This window comes from Callithrix jacchus, chromosome 5, assembly GCF_049354715.1.
Source record: "Callithrix jacchus isolate 240 chromosome 5, calJac240_pri, whole genome shotgun sequence".
Classification (NCBI taxonomy): Eukaryota; Metazoa; Chordata; class Mammalia; order Primates; family Cebidae; genus Callithrix; species Callithrix jacchus.
In genome coordinates this window covers 78,643,998-78,665,183 of record NC_133506.1, presented here as the reverse complement: position 1 = coordinate 78,665,183, position 21,186 = coordinate 78,643,998, and the positions used below count along the sequence as shown (strand labels likewise).

General features: G+C 37.8%; 1 protein-coding gene and 1 pseudogene across 4 annotated transcripts in view; one reads left to right on the top strand and one right to left on the bottom strand.

The window, feature by feature from the left end:
• The first annotated feature begins 619 nt into the window (after positions 1-619).
• Positions 620-1,321, top strand: LOC100391213 (ferritin heavy chain pseudogene; annotated as a pseudogene).
• A 7,188-nt stretch (positions 1,322-8,509) lies between these two features.
• The window catches only part of MAP2K4 (mitogen-activated protein kinase kinase 4), a 124,673-nt gene continuing 111,996 nt past the window's right edge, over positions 8,510-21,186 (bottom strand). For all 4 annotated transcript variants that reach the window (XM_008996498.5, XM_002747899.7, XM_078373063.1 and 1 more), the window contains 3 exons: positions 19,358-19,506; positions 12,342-12,387; positions 8,510-11,100 (listed from right to left, as the gene is read on the bottom strand). In XM_008996498.5, coding sequence (XP_008994746.1) covers positions 10,987-11,100; positions 12,342-12,387; positions 19,358-19,506 — 309 coding nt within the window. In that variant the 3' untranslated portion in view covers positions 8,510-10,986. The remainder of the gene's footprint in view (positions 11,101-12,341; positions 12,388-19,357; positions 19,507-21,186) is intronic.

Sequence of the window (21,186 nt, the reverse complement as noted above, 5' to 3'; positions counted from 1 at the left end):
AGACATAAACAGACACTTCTTCAGAAAAGACAGACAAGTGGCCAGCAAACATGAAAAAAATGCCCAACATCGCTAACATCAGAGAAATGCAATCAAAATCACAATGAGGTATCATCCCACATGAATCATCATGGTTATTATTAAAAAGTCAAAAAATAACAGATGGTGATGAAGCTGTGGAGGAAAGGAAACGTTTATTCACTGTTGGTGGGAATGTGAATTAGTTCAGCCCCTTTAAAAAGCAGTTTGGGCCAGGCGCGATGGCTCACGCCTGTAATCCCAGCACTTTGGGAGGCCGAGGCGGGTGGATCACTTGAGGTCAGGTGTTCGAGATCAGCCTGGCCAACATGGTGAAACCCGGTCTCTTTATTTAAAAAAAAAAAAAAAAAAAAAAAAAAAAAACAGTTTTGGCCAGAAGTTCTTCCCTGGGAGTCCCTGCAGTTTCCTGCTTCAACAGCGCTTGGACAGAACCGGCGCTCGTCCCCCACCCCGACCGGCCACCCACATCCAGCCCTCAGTCACCTGCACACCGCGCCCTCGGACCGCCCCAAGGTCCCCGCCGCGGCTCCAGCGCCCGCAGCCACCGCCACCGCGCCTCCGCCTCTCCTTAGCCCCGGTCATGACTACTGTGTCCTGCTCGCAGGTGCGCCAGAACTGCCACCGGGACTCACAGACCGCCATCAACAGCCAAATCAACATGGAGCTCTGCGCCTACTGTGTTTACTTGTCCATGTCTTACTACTTTGGCCACGATGATGTGGCTTTGAAGAACTTTGCCAAGTACTTTCTTCACCAGTCTCATGAGGAGAGGGAACATGCTGAGAAACTGAGAAAGCTGCAGAACAAATGAGGTGGCCACATCTTCCTTCAGGATATCCAGAAATCAGACCATGACGACCGGGAGAGGGGGCTGAATGCGATGGAGTGTGCATTACATTTGGAAAAAAATGTGAATCAGTCACTACTGGACCTGCACAAACTGGCCACTGACAAAAATGAGCCCCATTTCTGTGATTTCATTGAGACACATTACCTGAATGAGCAGGTGAAATCCATCAAAGAATTGGGTGACCACGTGACCAACTTGCGCAAGATGGGAGCACGCCAATCTGGCTTGGCAGAATATCTCTTTGGCAAGCACACCATGGGAGACAGTGATAATGAAAGCTAAGCCTTAGGCTAATTTCCCCATAGCCACGGGGTGACTTCCCTGGTCACCAAGGCAGTGCGTGCATATTGGGGTTTCCTTTACCTTTTCTATAAGTTGTACCAAAACATCCACTTAAGTTCTTTGTACCATTCCTTCAAATAAAGAAATTTGGTACCCCCCCCAAAATATAAATAAATAAATAAGCAGTTTGGCAATATCTCAAAGAACTTAAAACAGAACTACCATTCAACCCAGCAATCCCATTACTGGGTATATACTCAAAAGAAAATAAACCCTTCTACCAAAACGACTTACTCACTCGTATGTTCATTGCAGTATTATTCACAAAGCAAAGACATAGAATCAAACTAAGTGCCCATCAAGGGTGGATTGGAGAGAGGAAATGTGGTACCTATATCACCATGAAACACTACATAGCCATAAAAATAATAAAATCAGGTGCTTTGTAAGAACATAGAAGCAGCTGGAGGACATTATCCTAAGAAAATTAATGCAGGAACGAAAGCGGAGCATTGAGTACACATGGACAAAAAGATGGGGACAGCAGGCAGAGGACTAATGGTTAGGGCAAGGGCTGAAAAACTACCTATTGGGTACAGTGCTCACTATGTAGGTTACAGGACCATTTGTACCCCAAATCTCAGTGTCATCCAATGTACCCATGTAACAAATGTGCACATATACCCCTTGGATCTAAAATAAAAGTTGAAATTTTAAAAATGTAAAACAAATAAAATATGGGGTAAATATTTTTAAACCTTAGTACTAAAATCTTATCTTTTAATAAGATACAAGATCTGTCAATTTTTAAAAGTACTAATGTCTGAATAACTGGTGTTCATAACTATTGTTCCTCAAAACATATCTTCAAAAACATGAAAAGATAAGTTACGAGAAGGTATTTTCAATAACGTCCATGAATAATTTGGATCAATAATAAGTGAATGACAACAACAAACCAATAAGGGAAGGATAAGTTACCTAATGGGAAGATGAGCAGAAACTTGAGTGAGGAAACATATCTGGCCAATACCCATATATAGGCTGCTCACCATTAGTGATCAGGGAAAATCGTATCAAAATCACAATGCAATACTATTTTAAACGACATCAATTGGGAAGAACTTAAAAGTCTGAGATACAAAATATTGGGGAAGATCTGGAGAATAAATCATTTGGGAAACAGTTAGGCATTACCTTTTAAAGTTGAACATTCACATGCTATATGATCCAGCAATTTGACTATACAGCAGCAGAGTTTCCTATATCAAAAGAAACTCTGACAATTGTAAAACAGGACACATATACAAGAAAGTTCATAGTAGTATCATTCACTAGAGAAAAATCTGGAAATAACCAAAGTGTTCATCAATGGAAAAGTAGATTTTTTTCAAAAGAACATATAATTAAAGATTATACATCTATAAAAAGCAATATGGGCCGGGCGCGGTAGCTCACGCCTGTAATCCCAGCACTTTGGGAGGCCGAGGCAGGTGGATCATGAGGTCAAGAGATCGAGACCATCCTGGTCAACATGGTGAAACCCCGTCTCTACTAAAAATACAAAAAGTTAGCTGGGCATGGTGGCGCATGCCTGTAATCTCAGCTACTCCGGAGGCTGAGGCAGGAGAATTGCCTGAACCCAGGAGGCAGAGGTTGTGGTGAGCTGAGATTGCGCCATTGCACTCCAGCCTGGGTAACAAGAGCGAAACTCCATCTCAAAAAAAAAAAAAAAAAAAAAAAAGATTAAGGGGAAAAATCCCAAAATATTATAGATATGGCTTTTTCAGAAAATATAAAACTAGAACCGAAACTCAAATACATATCACTTTATAGGAATCAAGAACAAAAACCATATGATTATTTCAATTGATGATGAAAAAGTGTTTGATAAAATTCAATGTTCCTTCATAACAAAAATATGCAACAAACTGGGTATATAAAAGGAACATACCTCAAAACAGTAGAAGTCATATATGACAAATCCATAGTTAATATAACACTGAATGGGGAAAATTAAAAGGCTTTCTTTTAAGGTCTGGAACATGACAAAGATGCCCACTTCCACCACTTTTACTCAACATAATATTGGAAATCCTAGACAGGGCAATTAGGCAAGTGAAAGAAATGAACCACATCCTAACTGGAAAGGAAGAAGTCAAATTATCTTCCTTTGCAGACAACGTGATCCTATATTTAGAAAAACCTAAACTAAAAAACCATTATAGCTGACAAAGTAATTCATACAAAATCAACATACAAAAATTAGTAGCATTTCTATATACCAACAGTGAACAATCTAAAAAAAAAAATTAATGGCTGGGCACAGTGGCTGATGCCTGTAATCCCAGCATTTTGGGAGGCCAAGGCAGGCAGATCACTTGAGGTCAGGAGTTTGAGACCAGCTTACCTTTTATTTTAACATATTAAACATTCATTTTATATTCTGCATCTGACAATTCAAGTAACTCTTACTGCTTATTTGCTCTGCTAATTTTCACTCATGGTATCTTGTGCATTTGTGATTTTTTTCAACTTTTAAGTTCATGGGTACATGTGCAGTTATGTGAAGGTTTGTTACATAGGTAAACATATGCCATGGTGGTCTGCTTCACAGATTATCCATCAACCTAGGTATTAATTCCAGCATCCATTAGCTATTCTTCCTGATGCTCTCCCTCCCCCATCACACCCGACAGCCCCAATGTGTGTTGTTCCCCTGATATGTGCATGTGTTTTCATCATTCAGCTCCTAAGTAGTGGTGTTTGGTTTTCTGTCCCTGCATTAGTTTACTACAGATAACAGCTTCCAACTCCATCCATGTCCCTGCAAAGGACATGATCTTATTTCTTTTTAAGGCTGCATAGTATTTCATGTTGTATATGTACCACATTTTCTTTATCCAAGTCTACAGGTATTTCTGCCTCTAGGTTTTTGAGGAATCACCACACTGTCTTCCACAATGGTTAATCTGCTGGGGTTTTTTTTTTTTTTTTTGACTTTTTAATAAACACATTTTGACTGGTGTGAGATAGTGTCTCATTGTGGTTTTGATTTGCATTTCTGTAATCATCAACAACATTGAGCTTTTTTTCATGTTTGTTGGCCACACGTATGTCTCCTTTTGAAAAGTGCCTGTTCATGTCTTTTGCCCACTTTTTAAGAGTTGTTTCTTTTTCTGTAAATTTGTTTAAGTTACCTGTAGACTCTGGATATTAAACCTTTGTCAGATGGATAGATTGCGAAAATTTTCTTCTATTCCTTAGGTGTCTTTTCACTCGGATGGTAGTTTATTTTGCTGGGCAGCAGCTCTTTAGTTCAATAACTTGACCATAACTCAACATGATCAAATGTAACATAGATATATGTAGAAATACATATTCTGTTCTCTTGATCTCAAAGAAAAGAATTGGGAAAGGCTTCCTGAAGTGTCTGACATTTAACCTAGGTCTTAAAAGATGAGTAGGTGCTTTCAAAAGGCAAGTTAAAAAAAAAAAAAGAATTCCAGACAAAAAGAATCAGCTTATGCAACAAGAAGGCATAGAAGAGCAAAACAGATTTGGTAAACCATGAAAGATTATGCATGGTGCAACAGATGTTATAAAACAACCCAAACCACTCAAACCAGAAAACATTATTCCAGGGCTCTTTACCCCACACTTTTGATTGGGAACTGATAAACTATCTCATAAAATTCTCTTTTCTCCCTTCCCAGTTCTACCACTTTACCTCTCTTAACTTTTTTTTTCTTTTTTGCCTAGAATATTACAAGTTTTCTAATTGGCATCCAAGCCTCCCCACTTTCATTTTAGGCTACAGGGTCACTGAAATGAATTGTCTAAAATACAAGTCAGATCAAACAATCTCCTTGCTTAAAGTTCCATATGGTTCTCCGGCACTTAGAGTTCAACATTATTGACACAATGCACAATTTCCTATATGACTCTATCTACCTTTTCAGACTGATGCCCTATTCTTTTTTTCCACAATTAACAAATTTTTATTTTTATTTTTTTTATTTCAATAGGTTTTTGGGAAACAGGTGGTGTTTGGTTACACTAATAAGTTATTTAGTGGTGATCTGTGGGATTCTGGTGCACTCATCACTAGAGCAGTGTACACCTTACTTAGTTTGTGATCTTTTATCCCCCACCCCACTCCCATCATTTCCCCTTTCCTCCAAGTCCCCAAAGTCCATTGTATCATTCTTATGCCTTTTCATCCTCATAGCTTAGCTCCCACTTAAGTGTGAGAATATATGATGTTTGGTTTTCCATTCCTAAGTTACTTCATTTAGAATAATGGCCTCCAATTCCATCCAGGTTGCTGCGAATGCCATTACTTCATTCCTTTTTATGACTGAGTATGTAAGAAACAAGCCTTTGCTTTTAAACCTTGTAATTCACCACCTTGTCAAACAGGAAGCATAGTTTCATAGGAATCCTATTAAGATAGATGTGGTGGCTCACGCCTGTAATCCCATCACTTTGGGAAGACAAGGCAAGTGGATCACTTGAGGTCAGGAGTTCGGGATCAGCCTGACCAATGTGGTGAAACCCCGTCTCTATTAAAAATACAAAAAATTAGCCAGGTGTGGTGGTGGGTGCCTATAATCCCAGCTACTTGGGAGGCTGAGGCAGGAGAATTGCTTGAACCCAAGAGGCGGAGGCTTCAGTGAGCAGAGATCGCACCACTACACTCCAGCCTGAGCAACAGAGTGAGACCCTGTCACAAAAAAGAAAAAAGAAAGAAAAAATTCTAACAAGCCATCAAGAGACCTGGGCTCTATATACCCTCTTGATGTATTACCTTAGGTAAATTACTTATTTAGTACTGTTACCCATGTGTAGGGCTGAAGCAACAAAATGCTCTCCCTGTCTACCTTAAAGAGTAGTGTTCACATTAAATCTGTATAAGTACTAGGAAAAACTGGAAGTCTTAATACACAGTTCTTTAGCAAAATGCCTATGTAGATAGAAATTTCAAATGCAGACAAAAATTTGATTCATTATGCATTACAATCACTGAAATTATGACTATATGCTATATGGGTTAACAAGTTTTCAACAGCAGGACTACATTTTACATTTAAGATGTATAAATACATTTTGGCATATCAGAAAAACAAAAAAAAAAACAGTATCAAAAGCAGATACCAAATCACTATCCTTATGATTTCAAGGTTTGAGATGAGAATTTCTGGACATTCATTTATCCAAAAGATGGGAAGAACCAAAAAATAAAGATAACTCCAGTCGGTAGTAAATTTCCGGAGGACAAGCTGTTTCCCATTCCACAGATGTTTTATATGATGTCGTCTAGTATCCACTTTCCATGACATGTGGTTCTTAAGTTCACCTTAAGAGTTATTACCACTGATTACATTTTCCCTCAACCACTTAATGAGGTATATAAAAGCAAGCCAGTAATTTTAAGACCAAGTCTTTGAATTCAGTGTCCCTCAAATCCCAAGCAATAAGCCCAGGTACAATGGATGTGACTGGTGCATAGCATACAGCCTTGGCCAAGAGATGGAGTCATATAATCACTACACACTGCCAAGACAGGTAACCAGTGTCCCAAGGTATTTTCAAGACTTTATGTGTCCTTTCTCCATCCTCCTGAGCCAAGACGGTTGGATCGAATCAATAAATGAAAGGGCAGCTGGGCATGGTGACGCCCACCTATAATCCCAGCACTTTGGGAGGCTGAGGCGGGCAGATCACTTAAGGTCAGGAGTTTGAGATCAGCCTGGCCAACATGGCAAAATCCCGTCTCTACTAAAAATACAAAAAAAATTTTTTTTTAAATAGCTGGGGGTAGTGGCAGGCACCTGTAATCCCAGCTACTCGAGAGGCTGAGGCAGAACTGCTTGAACCCAGGAGGCAGAGGTTGCAGTGAGCCAAGATTGCACCATTGCACTCCAGCCTGGGCAACAAGAGTAAAACACCATCTCAAAAAAAATAAAATATATAAATAAACGAAGGGGCGCTTTACTCATTCTCAGTGACTGCCACGTTATCAAGCTAATGGTGACATTCAGTCCATGACACTGAATTCTCAGGTGTCACACTTAGGAATTACAACCTAGAGTTCCTCTAGTTAATTCTAAGGTAATTACACAGCTGCCTTTGGATCACTAAGCCCCACTGTGGCCCCCAGAACCTCTGCCTTCAACTCATTTCCAAATCAACAAAGCAGGCCCTGGTCAGGTTTATGAACAGAATATCCCCAACTATATTCATTCTACTTCTCAACTCCACAACACTTCTTTAATGGCAGTGTTTTTAAATTAATGTAACTTCTTAGGCAATGTGTTACAGCCTTGAATTTGAATGTCAGCTCTGCTCCCTACTGTTATTTGGGCCAGAACTTCATTTCTCTGAACTTTGGTTTTCTTATATCTAAAAGGGGATACAGCCACCTGATTTTAGTGGAATGCATTTGGAATCAAATGAAATGAAGAAATACAAGGCAGTGTCCTATGAAACATGGAGTGTGTGGTCTCTCTCATGCCACTCAGTCTTGAAACCCAATAGGTACCCTTTCCCTTAGCAGCCGAGGCTTAGCTGGAGAGGCCAGAATTCCTGCTTTCACACCCCTCTCAGGGAAATGTTTGATACCACATCTGGCTCTCTAATAGTATCTGAGATTCAGTTAGGAGCAGGCACAAGAAAAGGCTGAAGTGCTGAATTACCATATGATCAATGAGTCTATTATTATCAGTCACTGGTAGGTGATAGACTACAGCAGATATATTCAGTGCTGGAGCTGCAAAATGCTTTTCTCCAAGTTTCCAGGTTCCCATGGCTCTTTGTTCACTTCCATCGTCCTCTCATCCATAAAATTCCCAGTTGTAACCCCCAGAGGTCTTTTACCCACAATCCTCTCTACCCTTCTAAGGTAACAGTGAGTGATTCCAACCTGCTATCTAACCTGACATCTAATGCTCACCTGGCAGCTGTAGCATTAAGAGCAGAAAGCATGGCTGGAAACCATGCGCGGGGCCCAGATAGACTTACAAGTTGTATGACACAGGTTGAAGAACTGTACCCACTTCCTTTAGCATTAAGAAAGCTGGGGCAGGTCAGGACAACCAACAAAGAAACTCAGAGACTGTGTTACACCTGTTCAAGCAGAGTTATGCTTAACATATACATCTGTGGTTTCAAGAAGGCTAAGCAAAAAGGGTAGCCAGGGGAAGGAAGAAAGAGAAAGCAGCCATAACACACTTTCAAAAGGAGGTAATTTTCCCCAGTGTGAAATGCAGATAATTTAATGTAATTTACCTGATTTTCCCCTCTCAGGGTCTGATTTCAGAAAATCAAATTACAAAGTCATCATCACATCCTAGATTTATTACAACTGACCTGCAGGCAAAAGGATAGAACTATTACATAAACACTTCGATTCCATGTATATATCTTAAATAGAGGAGGAATTCAAACAAGAATACAGGATAAAATATTCCAAAGCTCCAAGAAGCAGTTATGTTACTGAGCTCCATTTTTTACAGACAAATAAGGCAATATCCCTGCACATTAGCTTTTTGATAATTTTTATACATTTTTCTATGGTACAAGAGAAAAATAACCAGAGCTCACAATGTACAGTTCTTACACTATTTTCACAGTTTGTGAACACTATACACCCTTTTAATAAAGATACATTGTAATAAACTCCTTGCCCTTAAGTTTATAGTTTATAATAATCTATGATTAATACACTAAAATTGCCTTTTTATGTGGTCATCCACACAATAGAACGGTCAGATTAGCTCCTGGACTGTCAGAATTGCTTTTATCTCCATTTGCATAATGGCAAAGTGACCCTATGCTGAGCCAGACGGGAAGTTGACAGCAGAGAAACAGATTCCTCTTGAGTCCCGGGAGCAATGGAGGATGATGGCTTGCTGTGGTGGAAGGGAGACATCAAGCAATGTCTCCTTTCAAAACAGTGGGAAGTCTAAAGTTTAGGATGCTGTGGGGGGAGAAGATAGGGAAATGAGGCAAGTAGACCAAAGAGATAATCACTTCTGAATTCTGCAATTTACAGGGATGTGACTTTAACAGCACCATTCTCCCTTTATTGTTTTCTAGTATTTATGACCGTCACACTCTTGAGAGGAGACACGGCAATGCCTGCCACAATTTGGTTCTGTAATGGCGTCACCTGCATCTCAGACCATGGCTGTTTTATATTCCAGTGTGCTTGAACCACTCAGTGCTGCTTCATTGTCATACAAAGCCTAAGGTTCAGTGCCAGGGAGGCCTGAGCAAAACCTAATGGGAACCTGGCTAATGGGGAAGTGAAGATACACACAATACTTCAATGGCCTATTCGAACAGTGCTGAGGGTTTTGTTTCGCTTTTTGTATTTTTTTCCAGTAGAATTCTAATGCCAAGAAATGGCGGTGAACTACGAGAGGCTCTAGCAGGTGATGAACATAAAGGCTACCATTTCAGATCCTCATCTGGTCCAATGTGTCTCTAGAAAAGATGTCTCTTTATCACCTACCACATAGGCTGGGCCCCACTATTCTTAGCCTTTTAAACACTAGGGCATATGAGAGATTTGGGGCTAAAAATCCTTGGTAAGGAACATCCCTGGTAATTATAAAGGTTTTTTGATATAGAAAAAAAAAGGCAAAATATTGGATTAAGCAAAAGTCACATAGCAACAATAGACCATAGGGGAAGGGAAAGAGATTTGGAAACTGAAGACCTGGACCAGTGATGGCAAGAGGCAAACAACTGAGATTTGGTCTTTTGCTGCCTACTAGAAATCTTTATCTAATCAATCAAGGCACATTGCTTCTAGCTACTTCTCCCTGTTAGTGAGTTATGATGGCTAAAGTATCAGGCTTGGGACCGAGGGGAAATATATAGCTGCTACAAGTTGTTCCAGATAAAATACTAGAATTAAAAACAACTGTAAACTTTGCTTTCTGTACTTTTTTCTTCTTTCAGTCCTGGTGGTTTGTGGCAGGTGGAACATCAAGTTGGCAGCACACCGAATTCTGAGAATGAAAAATTCTTAGGGATCAGCACCTTCTTTGACAAGTGGCAGACTCCTGAGTCTTCCCAATGAACAGTAGAAGGACTGGTAAAGGAGAAAAGAACACATTCTGTCCTGTCTCAATATTTTAATGTTCACCTCTTTGAACGCAACATGGTTTTTGGTAAAGATAAATTCATTCTAATTTAACATGATATTTCAAACAGGAAATTTGGCTGAGCACATCGATCCCCAAACATCGACTGTAACTGTAAAGCAACAGAATATCACATCAGTAAATCTATTGCACTTGGTGAAGAAAGTAAATTCCTCCTTTGTCTCCCAGCTCCAGAAGGCAATGTGTCTCGTTGGCTGTGCAAGCTCTTCTCACTCAAGCCCGAGTCTCTATGTTCAGACATAGTATATCCATCACCGTGTCCTTCCAGGATTTGGAAGTCTGCCAAAACACCATTCCAGTAGCTGTGTCTCCAGGTTTTGAGTCTAGAAATGATTTTAAGATGTGATCTAATCACAGTCAACAACTTGATCGTACTGACTTCCACATTTCATGAATATGTTCATCACAAAAGAGCAGGATGAGGTCTCTCTGACCAGCACTAACACCGTGTGATCAATCAGGTATTACAAGGATGCACGTTCTAGGTGACAGGAGTATACAGACATGATGGAAACGAACACCAATCTTATTGCACATGGTGTCTGGGCGAGCAATAAAAACACTGTGATACAGGATGAAAATTCTTTACGTCTTGCTTCCTCTCAGCCCTTTTTTCTAGAGTCTGATGTAGCAGCAATATCAATCGACATACATGGGAGAGCTGGGAGTAGCTGGCATTTGATCCAGGATTTTACAAACATAGCATGCGACCTCAACGGTACGTTCTTCATACATCAGAATAAAGGGATGTTTCTGGAAGAAAATTGAAAGAAAAAAATGTCAGAAGATTGTATGACAGCCCACACTGAACTTTTTCCAATTTCTACAGAACACAGAACTCCAGCCTCCCAACCACACATGGCTGTGATGAAATACTGCAACACCACAAATTGAGAGAGGCAAGTACAGCCTTTATTCCACTCAGATATGCTAATGGACATGAACATGCCTAGAGAGGATACGTGGTAATGATTTGGAGATGCCACCTTGGCAGTGAGGTCTGGAAGCTTATCTGTATACCAAGGAGTGTTTGTTGAGGAAGACAGCCAAGTTGTTACTCGGTACAAAACATAGCTGGAGCCTCCACCACACCATCTGAGAGCTAAGAAGAATGACGTGAATACTCACAATAAAACTATTCCTCTTGGGACACCAGTATAAATCTCAACCTCCCTTTCCCCCACACATGACAGGAGAATCCTTTTACAAAGAGGTTGTAATCCTTTTGACCTCTTCTCCAAAAGAAGCCCAAGAGAAATTTGCCCTAGAAGCCTCTTCCCTTTACTCTCCAGAACCAGGGCCCCAGTATCTGCTTCACTAACCCACCTTTTAAAACTCCATCTCTATCAACAGTTTTCTTTTATAGCCTAAGTATACTAACAGTCATTGCTATACTGTGACATCATAATGTTCACACAATATTCTTGGAGAGCTAGTTAAATGTGACAAACTAATGGATCTTTTCTTAAAATATTCCCACATTATTAAATCACAATACAATCTCCACCGCCCAGACCAATGCCACACCCAGTAGACTGCTTAAAACACCCAGGTTCCATGAGATGAATGAGAACTTTCAAAGAAATGGGAATAGGCTGTATGATGTAAATTTGCGTGCAAGTTTTTATGAAGGCAGAATACACAAACTTTTCACTAACTTTTTTCTTATGGATGCATCACATATACATAGACTATGCAGTGGAAAATGGCTTCATAAAGTGAAAGTCAGAATTCTTGTGGGGTAATTTTTATAACATGTTAAGACCAAAATTTTCCATGAGAATTTAGCTAGTATTAGTAGAAAAATTATAACTACAAATTTGCTGTTTCCAAATCATTGTTTAAAAACATTAACAACAACAACAAAAAAACATGCAATAAAGTTGAGGTGTTTGTTTATGACAGAGAGGTCCACTGCTTGCTTAGTGAACCAGCATGTTAAGAGAGTTCCGGAGGTAAGGATGTATCTACAATCCCCACAGTACCACACTCACCAGAAGCTCTTTATACTTTGGCCTTTTGGATTCATCCTTCGTAAGGCTAAAATAACGTAAAAATAACATTATTAAAATGTAGATTCATTTGCCCAAGTATTTTTCTTTTAGCAGATGAAATATTACAAAGAATGCAATAGTTTTTTCCTTCAGATCCAAAGTAACAAATAATGTAGACAGCTTTCTAAACATAGTAAAGCACATATACAAAATTATGACAATCTATAACCTGAAGATTTATTTCTAGGATAGTCAGTGTAGGATGATTAGTTAAAAATTAGAAAAAATATTAATTGTTGAAAATTGACTAAATTATGGCACGGCTACACAGAATACTACAGTTAAATATATTAAATTGTAAGTATAAAGCTGTTTGTATACATATATGCTTTTCTAAATGTAAATAAATAAGTAGACAGATATTTATGCAGCAACTACCCAAGAGAAACCAGCAATTAAATAATTTTGGGAGGTACATTATATATGCATTTTTATTAATTTATCCTTAAGTTTTTGAAAAGTTTATACTCTGTATCTCAATGATATGTTCTTTGGTCCAAAAGTTGAAAACAATATAACCTCACTAAAGACTACATCAGTATATAAAAATCTCTGCCCTGCTGACATTTTCTCCTTGAATTCTATCTAGCTTAATTAAAGTTGCCAAAAGTGTTTTCATTTTGTTTATATTTACCGCATCTATCTTGGCCAATATCTTAATCACCATTCCCTTTCAATCTCAATTAATGTTTTACTATCAAACATTAATATGGGTAACACAGTTCACCTCTTTCTAAACTCATTGCTGTTTTCCGTATACCACATCTTCTGTAATGGATCCTGCAATGTGCTATTGTAGATTCCCTCTTTAAGAAGGAAGGACGTTTTCTTCCACTGTGGGGCATGCTGCCGGAGCGGCATGCTGCCAGCAGACAACGCTTTACTATTGGCCTCTTCAGGATTACCACAGCTAAAGAGAGCCACCTTAGCCCTCCTGCGGTGATCTACAAAAGTGTATAAAAATCCAAGACCTTCATTCCAAGGTAGGTCAACACTAAAGACCTCCGAGTTTCACAGATTCCCACAGAGGTGGCTGAGGATCTCCTTGAAACTGCTGCAACTCAACTTCTGCTCAATCTTGTTTCCTTCTTATCTCTACTGTTGATCCCAAGATCACTATCTAGTCAACTTCCTACACACTTATCTCTGTCTCAAAAGCCTGCTTTCCAGGAATGCAATCTGTGGCATCCGTCTTCTGGGTTAACTTTTCTTCTTGGTTAAGTACAGTCGGCCCTTGAACAACACAGATTTGAACTGTATAAATCAACTTATATGTGGGTTTTTCTTCTGCCTCTGCCACCCGAAAGAACTCCTCCTCCTCTTCCTCAGTCTATTCAATGTGAAGATAAAAATGAAGATCTTTACAATGACCCACTTCCACTTAATGAATAATATATTTTCTCTTATGATTTTAATAACATTTTCTTTTCTCTAGCTTACTTCACTGTAATAATACAGTATGTAATACATATACAAAATATATGTTAATTGACTATGTTATCAGAAAGTCTTCTGGTCAACAGTAGGCTATTTGTTGGTAGTCAAATTTTGGGGGAATCAAAAGTTATATGCAGATTTTTCACTGCACAGGGGGTCAGCATCCCTAACCTCCACACCATGCAAGGATCAAAAACAGTCTATGAATGGTAAACTCCTCAGCTTTCCATTCCTTAAAATATCTATATTTCTTCCTTATTGTAAATATTTGAGTGCCTGAGTATAAAACTTTAAGACCAGATTGACAGTTATTTTCCCTCAGCACTCCGGTGCTGTGTCTCCACTTTTTCCTGCAACTATTCTGGCTGGAAAAAAATTAGCTGTCAGTCTAACTATCAATCCTTAACAGACAGTCTGTTTTCTCTTCCTGCTGATTTTTGATACGGTTCTGTAATTTTGCTTCAATACATAAATGATGATAAACAAAGGAATAAATTTACCTTTAAATTTGTACCTTTGTTTATCATTTATGCATTGAAGCAAAGCTGCAGAACAGTATCAATTAAAACATACCTTTTAAATTTAATTTAAATTTACCTTTAAACGTATACCTTTGTTTATCCTACATGATAGAGACTTCACTTTCAATCTGAAAACCTATCCTCGATCAGTTCTCAAATGTTTTCTTTCCCCTATGTTATCTGTAAATATTGCTTCTCTACTTTCAGAGTTGCCTTCCCATTACATGCATCTTAGAACTTGTTACTCTGTATTATATTCTCGCTGATTCTTTACTGCTTTTCATAAATCTGTGTCATGCTGAGGGAACTTCTCAGCTCCATTTTCTATGTCCCCAATTTTGTCTTCAATTATTTCCAGTCTAGAGTACATCAAGTCTGTTGTGTCTTTTATATCAACAACTAAGATTTTTCATTTCCAAGATTTCTATTTCCACTGCTTCATTACTGCTTCGTTTATTTTATTTCTCCCACAGTTTTAATTGAATTTATACCTTTATTTCCTTGAGCATCCTAAATATATTGATTTTCTTTTGTAGCATATTTCAGACTATTTAATAAATCTATTTCAACTTAAAGTAAGTTTCTATTCCATTTTGTTAGATGCTTTCTTAGCATTACACTTCAGTATTTAGGACTTTTGATTTGCAGACTCATTCTGAAATAACATGGTTACCCTCCATACATATCCATTCATTTGTTCAACAAATGTCTGAGTGCCTAATCACAAATACGGAGCAGTTTTACATATGCCTTTATTGTACAGGGCCACCAGTATAGAACAAGGTCCTATAATGGACCTTTCAAGTTCCATTTCTGTGTTGGTATTAGGACAATTACAGTTCCAGTCTTCTGGTTGCAAAACCAGTATCTAAATCCTTGTCACTGTGTAGTACCACAGCTTGCTTAAAGCTGTGGCCCAGGAAGTAACTGACATCATTTTTTTCATTCTCCAGAATGAAAAATGAGCTGGAATACAGCAAGAACATGGCTTCAGATCTACACAGTATTTTCTAAGTATTTTTGTTGCATTTTTCACCCACACAGACATTTGCTTTCTTTGTAAAGCTGCCACTGCTTTCTGGTTTTGTTTTTTCTATTTCATCTACTGGAGTAGAAAATTATGTCAGTGTATAAACTCATGATGCTATTTGGGTGGAAATCTTAAACTATTAACATTGTCTTCTGTTTTTGAATTACAGCTGACATTAATAATCTGTTATCAATAATATTAGATCCTCTTAGACTACCTAATAAGGTAGCCATTACCCAAATTAATTCTAATAAAAAAATGTACTTTCATAGTTACATTAGCCACATTTCAAGTGCTAGTAGCTACCACACTAGACAGAGCAGATTATAGAACATTTCCATCATCTCAAAAAGTTCTATTGAAAGAGCTTCAGATTCATTAATCTCTCTTCAATTATATCTAATCTGTTTTATACAGCTATTAAGTGTTTAAATTTATGCTTTCATTTCTAGAAGTTCTATTTGGTTCTTTATAAATCTGTCCTGATTATATTTCCAAGCTACTTATTTTTCTTTAAACTTATATATTTTTTGTTTCCTTTCATTCCAATATTTGAAGTCTTTGCAGATCTATTCTTACTATCCATTGTTTCTGATTCTCATTCATGAGCATTGAAATTTTTTTTGTGGACTACATATTCCAGTAATTTTATCTTTCATTATTATTTAGTCCTAGGCTGAATGATTTGCTTTTGCTTCTGCCCATCAACTGGGAACAAAAGGAGGGTATCTTTCCAACCAGGGACTTTTAAAAAATAATTTTTCTTAAAATTAAATTCTCTAAGTATTTTATACCATATACAATATAAATTTAGACAGCAAATCTATATTTGCTGGGGTTATCATCTTTTAATATGCTTTGACTCTTCCTTCTCTCCCTGAATTTCACTCATTTCATAGCTCCATGGATTCCTCTGTCTTGCACCAACTCTTTTACATTTTAAAAGGCACTTTAGGCAGGGCACAATGGCTCACCCCTGTAATCCCAGAACTTTGGGAGGCTGAGGGAGGTGGATCACCCGAGGTCAGGAGTTTGAGACCAGCCTGGCCAACGTGGCAAAACCATCTACTAATCATTTATCATGACCTACCTGGCTTATATGGTCCAAATTACTCTCAAGCTTTAAGGTCCATAAATACCCCTAAGGAAAAATCCACTGTGGCACTTCCAGCACCCTGCACTCTTCTGCAGTACTCTTTCTTTCTAATAAACTTTCCTTTTTCAAACCTATACTGTTGTCGGTAAATTCTTTTTATCAACCAATGAGTAGACCGTTTCCCAATGCTGGAGGCTCAGGCACCTCAGCTGGCAAGATCTTCCTTTTAATTGAAACAGACATACAGAAAACATAACTACATGTAGAACTACAATAAAAGTAACAATATTCTGACTTCCAATACCTTATATTGTTTGCTTTTAACTTTCATATATAAATAGAACCATACATACTGCTTTATGTCTTACTTCTTTCAGTCAGTATCATTCGTGAGATTTACTGAAGTTGTGGACTAAAGCAATGGTGCTATCTTCTCTGATGCTATATACAGTTGTATACATAATGCTACAATTTATTATGTTCTACTACTGATAGATTTTCTAATTGTAGGTTATAAATATGCTTTTCTGGACAGTCATATATGTCTTTTAGTGTATTTATGTCCACACTTTTGTTGCATATATAGTTAAAACTTGAATTGCTGAACCATGGTATATACATCGACCATATTAGATCAGCTAGACTGGATACTGCCTGTTTTTCAAAGGAACTGTATTAATTTATACTCCTACAAGTTATATAAGAGACTTCTAGTTGCTTCGGATCCTCACCAATCCGTGGTATGTCAGTATTTTAAACCGTGCCACTGCATTCCAGCCTGGGCAACAGAGCAAGACTCTGTCTCAAAAAAAAAAAAAGGAAGGAAGGAAGCAAGGAAGGAGGGAGGGAGGGAGGGAGGGAGGGAAGGAGGGAAGGAAGGAGGGAGGGAGGGAGGAAGGGAGGGAGGGAGGATAAAAACATGGCCAGAGCAATAAACTAATAAGTCAAGATCACAACAGGTTCTGAAAGTCTAAATTAATGACTATTATAAGGGCAAGAGGAAGTCTGTAGAATAGTATTTGTCAATATTTTTTTCATTGTTTATCCTCCCCATCATGAACTTCAAATACCACAGACATAGTACATATCTGTTTAAATTCTATGGCCCTTTGGAGGACAAACCACCAAAAGATTTTCATTTCTCCAAAATCAGTTTTTGCCTCCTTAGGGTCAATATCACCCTGTTAAAAATGCATGCTTTAGACAGAGAAGTAACATGATCAGATATACATCATAAAAAATACAACTCTAATTAAAAAAGAAAATGATTTGGAATAAGGCAATCTTGGTTTACAAGAAAATCAGTATTTGATTCTAAGAAATCTGAATGATCTAGGTTAGAGAATATAGGCAATGTCCACAAAATAGAGTGGCAGAAAGAATGGACAAATATGGAGAGGTAATATGAGCATATTATAAACATAAATATCCTTCAACGTAGATCAGAATGATTTGCAATGACATGGAACTACGAACGTACTCAAGGAAAACAATGGGACTCTAATGTCTACAACTGTTACTGTATTATGGCATCAAGGGAAAGAGAAATAAAAATGTACAAGTACCACACACATACAGAACAAAACCAATAAAGAGATCAAGGAATTAAAAACAAAGCAACCCTGATGGAAGGTTCACAGGTGATCATTTTAGATATTATACTCTATGACTTAGATACTTTTAAGCAAATATGTCATAAAAATGAAATACAGAAAATAATCACATTTATGCAATTACATAAACTATCCATTTTGTGTGGAAATTAATAAAGAATTGATTGTTTTTTAAAAGGAGGAAGCAGCTAATGTGAGTCATCCTTATGTCCTCCTTCTGCCTAGAAAATCTTAAGGTATTCCTCTCCCCTCTGAAAAACCAATACAAAAGTAAAATTTGGTTATAGAAGATCAAAGAGATTTGAAAACTATAGCCAAACAAATATTTTTTTAAATTTCATACAGAGGTGGACAATGTTAGACCCTGATATAGACCTATAAGCCACAAAAGGAGTAGACAGAAAGCGCATTCTTGGCAGGAAAAAACTAAGAGAAACAGAAAGTACTTTCAGGAATAAACAGAATATATATACAAAATGCTCTGAGGTTTTTTGTTCATAACTATGTCTTACATTTAAATCATGTTGAATAGACGAAATAAATGTCAAAAATATTCAAATGACAATACAAAAAGTTTTTATTTAAAATAGAGACTGAAACAGTATAAAGCATGATTTTATTACTGCCGTATCTGCATATAATTATTCTTAAGTGCCATATATACACAAACACAAAAAAAAACTATTAAAAGGGTAGACAAACAACAACAGTGTGGAGTTCACACCTTCCTTGGAATAAGATTTCCAGGTGCAAAAATATATAGTTCTACCAACAACACTTTGGATATGGATGTGACCCTACTACATATACCCAACTGTTTTCTGTTATGTCAGAACAAAGATCCAAGCCTGAATGTCTGATCTGGCAAGGTACTTGATTCAGTAGATTCAGTAAATGCTTCCAGGTGATTCTGGTGTAATTGCATTGTGAGAACCACATTAGAGGAAGATGATCAGTCTCACCTAGAAGTTTAACCTGGTATTTCTTGTACCAGGTACTGGAAGTCTGGAGACAGCAGCTTCTCCACCACTCATGGCTGTTTTTCACCAATACCTGAGTAGTAGAATAAGAAGGTGATGCCTCTCCCAGCTAGCTGTAACCTTCCATACAGCCATAGTGATCCAGAGTCCCAGCTTGAAAAATAGGGTGATGTGACAAAGGGTCCCCTTCCTCCATGTGAAGTACCAATGCTGCTAAGACCAAGTAAACCTCGCTATTCTCACCATAAGTGTTCGAGCATTCATAAATAAGGTACTCACCACAAGTTGACAAAGTTGATGAAACTTGGGGAGAATTCCCTCTCCTCAGAATTACTCAGCTGCGGAGGATCTCCTTTCACGACTTGTGTTAGTTGATCAAATACACTATTCCACTTTGGATAAGGAAATCGGCCCGTGGCCAACTCATACTAAAGAGAACAAAAAGGAAAGAGCAAAATATGCCAGGCATTATTTACTACTCCCCAGTGGAATGGCCGTTAAAAAAAAAAAAATATCTAAACTACAAGCAATACTCTCGTGAAGTCTTGAATCAAACACAGGTTAGTTTGGGGAGGAATCTTCAGAATCATAAAGGCTAAGTAAAAGTTATATTTAAAAATCAAGATAATATAGAGAACTCTGAATCAACCAAATTCAAGGACCTGAAATAAATGAAAACACAAAACTTAAGGCTAGACAATGTCCCTACACATGCTCCAGGACAGCCTCTGATTCTGACTTCTTTATAAGAAAGTCTGGAAGACTGGTTTTAGAACTATTTTAGTATAGAATACACAATTTGTAGGCATCTTAGTGGAAGGCCCTGGTCCAGAACAGTGGTTATATTCCTTTTTAAGGCAAAAGAATATCCAACAAACAAAAGCCCAATCTGAGATTGGAGGAATCAATGTGCAAATCCTGCTCTACAGCTATTCTGTAGTTACTACAGTTTCAACCACAATCGGATTTTACAAGCAGTGAATAAATCAAGTCAAGGTCAAAACCCTGCACCCTGAAGCCAATAAAGGGCTCAGGACAGTACCTCTAAGCCACACCAGAAGACATCTGAAGAGTCTTACATACGTAGGTCCCAATCCCATCAAGGGTCAAAAATATTATCTAATAACCAGTGAATCATATTCTCATCTATCTCCCATTCTGTTCTGAGAAATAATGAAAACCTACAAATTTTGCTTTTTCCAAGAAAAATATTTAAATCTGCACCAAGGCATAATAAATCCCATCTTACGTGCACTGACAGGTGATGAATACATGAGGATGAGGCTCCAAACATATTACAGAGGAAGACAGCATACAGAAAGAGAGCACATTACTCAGAAGACTGATTCAGTTTCCTCCCTAAAAGATGCCTCTGTCAGCTCACTGTTGTTTCTAATTACAAACACGTGTGCACAAAAAGTAAGCAGGCATGAATGCGTACACACACAGAAAAATGTATTCCTTTAGCTGAGGTTTCTTTTCATTAAAATTATAAATGCTTTTAACGACATAAATCTTCCTGGTTATTCACAGAATTAGGAATAAGTTCATTAGATTCATCCTTGTGTTTTAATAATAGAAGGAAAAGCTGGCTGCATATCATAAAAGACTTAGGATCCCAGAAATTAATTTCATGCATTTCATAATTTTAATAAGATCATGCCTATGAAGAATAAATCTGAACCAACTGTAAGTACAGAATACCTTTTAAACAACAAGCAACAAAATTTAGCTAAAAGTACTTAAAGAAACTTGCTAAAAAATTTTGTTAAAACCTTTCACAAATCAAAATTTTCTTTCTGTAAGGAAGTACATACTTGCTTTTCAAAAAGTAATTGTTTAGTCAGGGATAGATATTTCTGAATCATAAATATCCCGTATATGCAAATAGTTGCCTCAGCTGGAAGCTCTAGGTCTTGCTGCAGTCTTTGGGACCAGTTGCCAAACCTAAAAGATGCCCCAAATCCGTATTCTCTCCTGTCTAAAGAAGAAAGAATCCCTTCTTTAGCTGGCTGGCTTCACAGTGAGAAAAGATTCCCAGAGGTAATTCCTATATTTGGTCACAAAGTAAAGTAAATTAAGTCCTCTGCAGAGGTGAGCTGTTAGCC